This window comes from Podarcis muralis, chromosome 6 (genome assembly GCF_964188315.1).
Source record: "Podarcis muralis chromosome 6, rPodMur119.hap1.1, whole genome shotgun sequence".
Lineage (NCBI taxonomy): Eukaryota > Metazoa > Chordata > Lepidosauria > Squamata > Lacertidae > Podarcis > Podarcis muralis.
In genome coordinates, this window is record NC_135660.1 from 94,108,315 (window position 1) to 94,118,898 (window position 10,584).

Sequence of the window (10,584 nt, forward strand, 5' to 3'; positions counted from 1 at the left end):
GGAGTGGAATCCCCGCGCATCCCAACAGGTGCGCAAAGTTGCGCCGGGAGCGCTCCCTGGAGAACTATGGAGATGACCCGTTTGGAGAGAGGCGCCCCGGGGCTCTCTACCTCGTTCGCTGCGCAACGCGCCCGGAGGCACCCTCGTTCCACCCGGAGGCAGAGGTCCAGGCGGCGCGCGCGCGCGCGCATCTCCCGCGTCCCGCCCGGCGCGCGCAGCAGCGGCTCTTCGTCGCCGGGCCCGGCGCGCCGCGGGGGGCGGGCTTTCGCTTAGCAGGCGGCGGTGGCGGCGTGGGGGGCGCGCGCGCGCGCGCATTTGCCGAGGCCGCGGTTGCGCCGGAGAGACGAGCGCCGCCGGGACCCCCGCCTCCTCGCCGCCGCCCGGGAAGAAGGCGAGAGCCTCGCTTGACGTCAGGAGGAGCCGGAGAGCCGGCGAGCGAGAGCCTGCCGCCTCCTCTCCGCGTTTGGCCGCCGCTTGGCGCGCTTCGTGCGCGCCCAAGCAGCAGCAGCAGCAGCAGGAGGAGGCGCGCCGCCCCACCGGGAGGTGGCTGCCTCGGACGGGGCGCAGCATGCGGGGCGCCTCCGATGCCTCTTGGTGCCCCCGACGCCGCCCCGGCTGCTCCCCATGGAGATCGCGCTGGTAACGCTGGAGAACGGCGGCGCCACGGCCATCGGCGAAGATGGCCCCGGCGGCGGCCTGAGCCGGGCTGAGCGGCTCCCTTGGCTGCCCGAGTGCGGCGCCAAGGAGGGCTGCCCGGAGCCGGGCGCAGCGCGCGGCTCGCCGCGAGGCCTCCTGCGCCCACCCGACGTGGCCATGCTGGCGGCTGACGAGGAAGGGCCCCCCCGCCCGGGCAGGGCCAGGCCCGCGGCGGGGGCCCCCTCGGCCACTGAGCCGCCGCCGTCTTCGTCGGCTGCGGCTGCTGGGGGCGACGAGGGCGACGAGGGGCCGGAGGCGGAGGCGGAGAGCGAGCGCGCCCTGGGCGGCCAGCAGCGCGTCCTGCTCAACATCTCCGGGCTGCGCTTCGAGACGCAGCTGGGGACCCTCAGCCAGTTCCCGGACACGCTGCTGGGGGACCCCGAGAAGCGCATGCGGTACTTCGACCCGCTGCGCAACGAGTACTTCTTCGACCGCAACCGGCCCAGCTTCGACGGCATCCTCTACTTCTACCAGTCGGGCGGCAAGCTGCGGCGGCCCGTCAACGTCTCCATCGATGTCTTCGCCGACGAGATCCGCTTCTACCAGCTGGGCGACGAGGCCATGGAGCGCTTCCGCGAGGACGAGGGCTTCATCCGCGAGGAGGAGAAGCCGCTCCCGGCGCACGAGTTCCAGCGTCAGGTGTGGCTCATCTTCGAGTACCCAGAAAGCTCCAGCTCTGCGCGGGGCATCGCCATCGTCTCGGTGCTCGTCATCCTCATCTCCATCATCACCTTCTGCCTGGAGACGCTGCCCGAGTTCCGCGACGAGCGGGAGCTGCGCGTGCCCCTGCTCCCGTCGCCCAACGGCACGGCGGAGAGCGCCCCGACGGCGCCCAGCACCCTCAGCGACCCCTTCTTCATCATCGAGACCACGTGCGTCATCTGGTTCACCTTTGAGCTGCTGGTGCGCTTCTTCGCCTGCCCCAGCAAGCCCGAGTTCTCCAGGAACATCATGAACATCATTGACATTGTGGCCATCATCCCCTACTTCATCACGCTGGGGACGGAGCTGGCGCAGGAGCAGCAGAAGAAGGAGCAGCCGCAGGGCAGCAGCAGCAGCAGCAGCAACGGAGGCCAGCAGCAAGCCATGTCCTTGGCCATCCTCAGAGTCATCCGCCTGGTCAGGGTCTTCCGGATCTTCAAGCTCTCCAGGCACTCCAAGGGGCTGCAGATCTTGGGTCAGACTTTGAAAGCCAGCATGAGGGAACTGGGCCTTCTCATCTTCTTCCTTTTCATCGGCGTGATTCTCTTCTCCAGTGCCGTTTATTTTGCTGAGGCTGATGATCCCGAATCACATTTCTCCAGCATCCCTGATGCCTTCTGGTGGGCCGTGGTCACCATGACCACGGTGGGCTATGGAGATATGAGGCCTGTCACTGTGGGGGGCAAGATTGTGGGGTCCTTGTGCGCCATTGCCGGCGTGCTGACCATCGCCCTTCCTGTCCCGGTTATTGTCTCCAACTTCAACTACTTCTACCACCGAGAAACGGACCATGAGGGAGAGGCCATCCTCAAGGAGGAGTCTAGTACTGCTCAAGGCGGCTCAGCCGGGGACTTGAAGAGACGAACCAGCAAAAACTCTTTGGACAAATCCGTTGTGCACTTGGAAAACGCCGAGGGGGTTACCAATGGGACCGGGTCTGTGGAAAAGGCCAACATCAAAGCTAAAAGCAGCATGGATCTCAGAAAATCTCTCTATGCACTCTGCCTGGATACCAACAGGGAAACAGACTTGTAAGACAAGGGGAATAGGAAGAACGTTTGCTTGATGGAATTGTTAGAGAAAGCTAAATGGTACTGTCACTTAGTATTCATTTTTGAAATATGGTAGCCGTTCTTAAGAAACCTTCAGGAAAAAGCAAGTTATTTTGTTTCATTTTGGTTTTTAATGTTCTCCCCTTCCCATGAGACTGTCATCTATTTATAAAACCAGCTAAGATTAAGCTAGACACCTCCCATTATCTAGGAGGCTTTCTAAGCTGTTAAGTGCAAATTGATGTTGCTTGCGGATAATTTATTTTACTAAAAAAGAAACAGTTCTAAAAAAGAAACAGTTGCGGATAATTTATTTTACTAAAAAAGAAACAGCACAGTTCATTTGTCCAAACCCTCTTTTTCCATGGGAAGTAAATGGATTATTTGTTGGTACTGTAGTTTCAAGCTGAAATATTTCTATTTTCTATATGTCTGATTATATTTATAGATGAAAAGAGCACTTTTTCGGTGATGTATGACTTCATAAAATCTCTAGAAACTTTTAGTGAAGTAATATATCCCCCCCTTTTAGTACAAAACTGATTTTCTCGTGTGTGAAGTGAATGTGGTATTTTCAGCCTTCTAGCAGAAAAGTATTTTGTTGTCAGAGTTGGGGTTTTGTTCTCTTGTTGAGCCTTAAATTATTAAAAATGCAGATTTTTTTTCTTAATAAATATATATAATACTGTATAATATTTCTGATAATCCAGTGATGTGCTTTTTATCCCAAGAAACAAAAATCTTAAAAGTTTGTTGCTGTTGCTGTTTGGTTGTTTGTCCTTTATAACTGGTGTTTTTTAAGGGTTTGGTTTTGTTTTGTTACTAGAAACTGTTTACTATTAATCAGGTTTGATCCAAGTGCACCACAGATCAAAGGCACTGGACATGACATAAGCAGAGCATGAGAATAAATATGCTCAGGATGTGAAACCTTTTGAATTGGCACTCTAGATTCCATATAGTACCATTTAGTGCTTTCACTGTATGGTTGTCTCACTGACAGTATTTCAGGAATGGTCGCTTCTGAAAGTATCGAATGCAGTTATCTAAACCAGTGTTTCCCAACCGGTGTTCCGCGGCACACTAGTGTGCCGCCGGACGTTGCCTAGTGTGCCGTGGGAGGGAGGCGGGCGAGTCGGGCTAATCCTCCGGCCCCGCTCCCCCGGGGAACGTGCCCCGTCATCCGCTTCTGCCTTGCTCCCTGTGACAGGAATTCCCCAAACTGCATCAGCATCTGCTGCTTGCCCAGCAGCCCCGGCGCTGCCTTGCGCCCGGCGCCCCCGCCATCCTCGGCGCAGGGAGCGAGAGGCACGCAGGCAGGCGCTGCCCGGCGGAGCGACGGCTCCTTCCGAGCGGCTGGCAGTGTCTGGGCATGACTGGCCTCCCGCCTGGTCCCGCGGCGGCTGCAGACGCGGCCGAAGCAGCGCAGGGAAGGAGACGCCCGGCCGCCCAGCCCCGCCCCACACGCTCCCACTCTCTCTCGGCGGCCGGGGAGCGGGGCCAAAGCGGGCCCCCACCTGAGTGGCGGCTGCGTGAGCCAATAGGCGAGCTGGGGCAGAGGGGGAGGCGGGGCTCCGGAGAACAAAGGAGGGAGGGGGCACCCGGGAGAAGGGGGCGGGGCGGGAGGAGCGGGGAGCGCGGCGCTGCGCCCGGGACGCCCCAGTTCCGCCGGGTTAGAAGCCGGCAGCCTACCTCTGCTGGCCGTGGAAGGCAGCCGGGTCTGGGTCGCGCCCCGAGAGTGGCGGGGTCCGCGCACAGCCTGCCCTCCAGGCTGGGAAGTGGCTCCTAGGCTCCGCCTGAAGCCACGCAGAGCCCGCAAGGCGCCCTCGGCACAACTTGGCCGGGGCAAAAGGCGAAGCTCTGGAGGGAAAGGCGGCCGGATTCCCCTCCTCGGCAGGTCCGGTGGTCTCCCGCCTCCTCTGAGGAAGGGTCTCTTCTTCAGCTTTTCTGATCCTTCGTGGCCCCGTTGGGAGAAGCCGAAATAAATAATGGCCGTGCCATTAAAGTTCTCTCTTTTATAAAAGGGATCCTAATAGAATCGTAGAGTTGGAAGGGATCCCTAGGGCTATCCAGTACTGTACAACCCCTGCAGTGCAGGAATCTCAGCCATAGCATCCATGGCAGACAGACATCCCACCTCTGCTTAAAAACCTCCAAGAAGGGAAAAACCTCCCGAGGGAGACCATTCCCCTGTTGAACAGCCCTTACCAGCAGAAAGTTCTTTCCCATGTTTAGTCAAAATCTTTATTGTAACGTGAATCCACTGGTTCGAGTCCTACCTTCTCTACCTTCTATGCTGTTACTATTTTTTTATTTTTTTTTACATAAGTAAAAAGTGACCTTTCCCCATCTGGCATGGTGGTGTGCCTCGAGATTTTTTTCATGAAACAAGTGTGCCTTTGCCCAAAAAAGGTTGGGAAACACTGATCTAAACAATGCTCTTGTGGCTTCGATTTTGCATGGGACAAGCATGGAGAAATCTTCAATGGGCCCATTTGGCAGTCTCTTGCACAGAAGTTCTGGAATGATAAATGGCAGGAGTCAAGACTACCTTTATGAAGCACAGAACTCCATTGTTCATCTAGGATAACGCAGCCTGCCGTGAAATCAGCTGAGCCATGTCTTCAGACAACCATCCTCGATCATTTTTGTTGCTGCTGCAGCAAGGAGCCAAGTCATATGAGTTTGTGTCGAACTCCCATTTCATTGTGAATGAAGGTTTCAGCCCTCTACCAATGAACATAGAAGAGGACCGGCAATCAAGGTTAGTTTATATCTAACTCAAAACTATTCATGCTGAATTGCATTTGTTAATGAGTGCTTTAGCTAAGAAAGTGAATCGAGGTAGCTTTAAATCACTCTTGAAGGCTTAGCCCCGAGACTCCTTTGAATTCTGTCATGATTAACATATGTCCTAATCCTTCTTTACATGCCAGAAAGACCTCAGGAGGCAAGTACATACAGATAGCTCACCCCATCATAGGGATTTGAACCGCTGACCTTCTGATCGGCAAGCCCAAGAGGCTCAGTGATTTAGACCACAGCGCCACCTGTTGCTCTGTCCCAGCTCCTGCCAACCTAGCAGTTTGAAAGCACGCCAATGCAAGTACAGCGATACCTTGGTTTACAACCATAATCCGTTCCAGAGGTCTGGTTGAAAACCAAAACAGGTTGTAACTCAAGGCGTGCTTTCGCCAATGGGGCCTCCAAAAAATATTTGGTTGTAATAAAAAAAAGGGTTGTACAGTGGTACCTCGGGTTAAGTACTTAATTTGTTCCAGAGGTCCGTTCTTAACCTGAAACTGTTCTTAACCTGAAGCACCACTTTAGCTAGTGGGGCCTCCTGCTGCCGCCATGCCGCCGGAGCCCGATTTCTGTTCTTATCCTGAAGCAAAGTTCTTAACCTGAAGCACTATTTCTGGGCTAGCGGAGTCTGTAACCTGAAGCGTATGTAACCTGAAGCGTATGTAACCCGAGGTACCACTGTAATCCAAAAAAAGGGGACACAACACTTCAGGGTTTGATATGGTTGTAATCCAAAATGGTTGTAATCCAAAACGGTTGCCAACCAAGGTACCACTGTAGATAAATAGGTACCACTGTGGCAGGAAAGTAAATGGCGTTTCTGTGCGCTCTGGTTTCTGTCATGGTGTTCTGTTGCACCAGAGTGGCTTAGTCATGCTGGCCACATGACCCGGAAATCTGTCTGTGGACAAATGCTGGCTCCTTTGGCCTGAAAGCGAGATGAGCACCGCAACCCCATAGTCACCTTTAACTGTCCAGGGGTCCTTTACCTTTTACGTTACAGACGAAAAGACTTTCTTTGGATCCCACCACTTCAAGCTACCGGTGGGGTGTATCCCCAAGAGACAAAACTCCCAGCTCATTGGAAGATAGCCTATCAGGAATGAAGTTTAGCTAAGCCCTTCTCTCCGGCATACTTCTCTACAAACTTCTCTGCAAACAGGGCTTATTTTTGTGTGGACAATTCAAACACACACAACTACTATATTCGGGGCGTGGGATATAACCCTCAGTTTTGCCAAGGGGTAAGTTGACCCTCGGGACGCGGGTGGCGCTGTGGGTAAAAGCCTCAGCGCCTAGGGCTTGCTGATCGAAAGGTCGGTGGTTCGAATCCCCGCGGTGGGGTGAGCTCCCGCTGCTCGGTCCCAGCGCCTGCCAACCTAGCAGTTCGAAAGCACCCCCGGGTGCAAGTAGATAAATAGGGACAGCTTACTGGCGGGAAGGTAAACGGCGTTCCGTGTGCTGCGCTGGCTCGCCAGATGCAGCTTTGTCACGCTGGGCATGTGACCCGGAAGTGTCTCCAGACAGCGCTGGCCCCTGGCCTCTTAAGTGAGATGGGCGCACAACCCCAGAGTCTGTCAAGACTGGCCCGTACGGGCAGGGGTACCTTTACCTTTACCTTTTAAGTTGACCCTCAGGTTTGTACTCTGGGGTGCTCCCTGACTTTGCTTCAGAGATAAAAGCAACCAATGAACTGGCCAGAACTTTGCAAACAGGAGCAGAATTGCCATTCTACGTGACTTGGTGATTTTTAATAGACTTTTTTTGGTCTTACAAATGCACCCACAGAGACCACATTTTGAATATGAAAATAAGCTTTTAACCTGTGCCTGGAGAGAAGATTCCTGTATGTTTTCCCTAAAAGCAGCTGAGGGGAGGGGGATTTTCATAAGATAAAACAGACAAAGGGGAGAGAAGCCCCACTCCGCATCAATGACCCCTCCCCTTCAAATTGCATTATCACTGGCTACATTTTATAAGCCAAAAAATGTCTGAAAATGCAATTCCTTCTCATCTCCATAAATGTTGCTATCCTTCAGTGTTTATTCCTGCCTGCTCATACATAAATGCAAATTGATAGTTGCCTAAAGAAGCCAAATCTTGCAAAATTCCCCTGCTTGGTCACTTGAAGGCAACTCCCCCCCCCCCCCCCCCGCCCAATTAAATATAATAAACTCAGTTAAGTCATTATTTTCTCCCTGCAGGGGAGTGATTAGAGGCACACACATGCTCAAGACTCAAACTAAATTGAGTGGACTTCTTGTTGGGAAAATCAAACCATAGCTGTCAACTTTTCCCTTTTCTTGCGAGGAATCCTATTCGGAATAAGGGAATTTCCCTTAAAAAAAGGGAAACGTTGACAGCTATGAATCAAACCCTTTCTTCTTTGTGACAAGTTTATTTCCTGTTCTGGTCAGGTTGGAATTGTGCATCCCATGCAGAAAAACATAATTAAAGTTGCAACATTTTGAATCTGGGGTTTCAGGATATTGAATTACATGCATTTTTAAAAAATCTTGTTAATTCCCTATACCTGAAAAAACTCTTTTGTAATCAGATAAAGAAGCCAAAACAAACCTCGGTTCAGTACGTGTATTTTAAAAGATGTACCTGACGACTCCAAAAAATGTTTTAATAATGGAATTGTGATAAGGATTATTGCTTCTAGTTCAAAAGTATAAGGAGGATAAGGATATATTGACAGATATAAGGAGGAGGATGAAAGTCTTAATGTTATTTTCTATGGGATCTTATAGGCAAGAACACATACAAACTCCCTTCCCTTGGATACTGCTGACAGCTGTTCCAAATTCTGGTGCTGATAAGTTTGGGGCTGAAGGCAGGGATTACATTTTTACTATTGTCTGGGTAATGGGCAGAAATTATAAAGGTGTAGAGATGCAGGAGGGACATGGGTGGCGTTGTGGGTTAAACCACAGAGCCTAGGACTTGCTGATCAGAAGGGGTGAGCTCCCGTTGCTCAGTCCCTGCTCCTGCCAACCTAGCAGTTCGATAGCATGTCAAAGTGCAAGTAGATAAATAGGTACCACTCTGGTGGGAAGGTAAACGGCGTTTCTATGTGCTGCTTTGGTTCACCAGAGGCGGCTTAGTCATGCTGGCCACATGACCCAGAAGCTGTACGCCGGCTCCCTCGGCCAATAAAGCGAGATGAGCGCCGCAACCCCAGAGTCGGCCACAACTGGACCTAATGGTCAGGGGTCCCTTTACCTTTAGAGATGCAGGAAGCTGGGCAAGCTACTCTGAAGAAGCATTTTTGAGGTGGATCTGGCAGGGATTCTATCCTATCACTGATGGGGAAGGCATCCTTGCCCAATCTGGGGCTGTGTGTTTACCACTTAGGCTAACAGTTTATCAAGTTGGAATTGAAAATGAGAAAAATAATCTTTAGGGCAGGGGTAGGCAACCTAAGGCCCGGGGGCCGGATGCGGCCCAATCGTCTTCTCAATCTGGCCTGCGGATGGTCTGGGAATCAGCGTGTTTTTACATGAGTAGAATGTGTCCTTTTATTTAAAATGCATCTCTGGGTTATTTGTGGGGCATAGGAATTCATTCATTTTAATTTTTTTCCAAAATATAGTCCGGCCCACCACATGGTCTGAGGGACGGTGGACTGGCCCACATCTGAAAAAGGTTGCTGACCCCTGCTTTAGGGGATGCCTGGACCCTCAGAATAGCAGTCTAGAAAAATTAGAGGAACATAGCAAACATATTGAAATGGCAGCAGTTCTATGTTATTCTTTTTAGCTTGTGGTTTGAAATGCAAAGGTTCTGTTTCAGGTGACAGAAGATTCTTGGCTCATGTTTACCTGATGCTATGCATTCATCGTTATGTCCCACTGAGTTTAATGGAGAATATGCTGAACTCAACGTGCATAACATCTTAGAAGACTCTGGAAAAGTTAAACTTTGTAGCTGTAACAGTTGCAAATGATGAAATCTGTATTTTTAAACAAAGACCTTGGTTTACATTTTCAATAAAACCTTTTAATTTTATTCTGAGAGTGCTTTTGAGTGCAAAAAGAATTGGTTGGTATTTGGGGCGGGACAGTGAATCCTGACTACAAAATAAACCTCGGAGCTTTTCTAAGCTTGTCAAGCAGAGGGTTTCAGCAATTTAACTGAAAAAGCACATTTCTAACCTATGAAAACTGATGCTATAAAAATGGTATTGGTCTTAAAAATGCCAAAGCCTTCTGTTAGTTGAACCAACTGATCTTTGGGGGTTTATTGGATATGCGTGCTAAATATAAACGGACTGCTGGCCAAGAAAAGGCCAATCTTGTTTAATACGAAAAATATTTCCAAAAGGAAAAAAATTACCTTTAAAATCAGAAAAAGGAGTATCAATAGTCATGAAATAATTAAGAGGATTGACAGAGCTAACCTATATATGTCTACTTGGAGGTAAGTCTCACTGAATTTGGTGTACTTACTGTCAGGTAAGCGTGTATAGAATTGCAGCCTAAGCATTTTCTTTTAATTGTATGTGTTTGGGAACCTCGATAAAGTCAACGTTATTAATACATAACTATAAAAATGGCTCTGAGAGTCTTTCATTTTGTTTTATATTGTAAATGCTTTGATACTGTGAAATGAATGGTTGACTATCAAGGGCAGCTAGAATTTCTGAACGCTTCCTTAAAGGCCCTCCATATTTCACTCTAGGAGAAAGCAGAGGTCCAATATTACTGGAGATACAAATTAACAACACCCGAATGGTTGACACCAACTTGTTTAAACAGATGCTTCAGCATGCAAGTTGCAATAGTGCTTTTAAATGTGAGTTTTCACTATTTGGACTTCAGTGCTCAAGGGAAAAAATGCTTCCTCCCGTGTTCCTGTAACTGGGCCCTAAATGATGGGGGCTTTTTACGTGAAACCTCTAAGCCCAGCTGCAAATGGAGAGATAGGGTAGGAACAGCACAAATTAATGGCCACTTTACGTTAAGAGCATAAACGTGGCACAGCTTTTCTGGGGGAAGAGGGAGTGGTGCATATGTTTATGTTCTTTCAGGTCATAGTAGGCTAAGGATCATGGCATAGCCAGGATTTATGTCGTTGGGGGGGCGGGGCAGGACACCCACCTATCATCATCCTCTGTCTGGCTCTGTCTAGCGGATTCAGGATGAAATGTCTTGACAACAGTTGTTTTACATCCCCTTCTTTTGTCCCCAAGTGCTCAGAAAAATCTGTCAGAACCTTTCTGCAATTTCTACTTTTAGTTAAGTATTAGTTATTTATTTACTTGATTTAGGGGGGACAGCAGCCCCCCTGCCCATGCTAAGGATTCCCCTTTTAATCCAGTGGA

At 50.4% G+C, this 10,584-nt stretch overlaps 1 protein-coding gene and 1 long non-coding RNA gene across 2 annotated transcripts; both read left to right on the forward strand.

Annotated features, from left to right (window-relative positions):
* Positions 1-300: 300 nt before the first annotated feature.
* On the forward strand, positions 301-2,729 carry KCNA5 (potassium voltage-gated channel subfamily A member 5). Its single transcript, XM_077930738.1, has one exon. It carries the CDS (start codon positions 625-627, stop codon positions 2,431-2,433), a length of 1,809 nt encoding a protein of 602 aa, XP_077786864.1. The 5' UTR covers positions 301-624; the 3' UTR covers positions 2,434-2,729.
* Positions 2,730-4,877: 2,148 nt separating this feature from the next.
* LOC114596914 (uncharacterized) lies at positions 4,878-9,269 on the forward strand. The gene is made up of 2 exons (XR_013393321.1): positions 4,878-5,214; positions 9,054-9,269. It is a non-coding gene; the product is annotated as an uncharacterized LOC114596914 (long non-coding RNA).
* Positions 9,270-10,584: the final 1,315 nt, after the last annotated feature.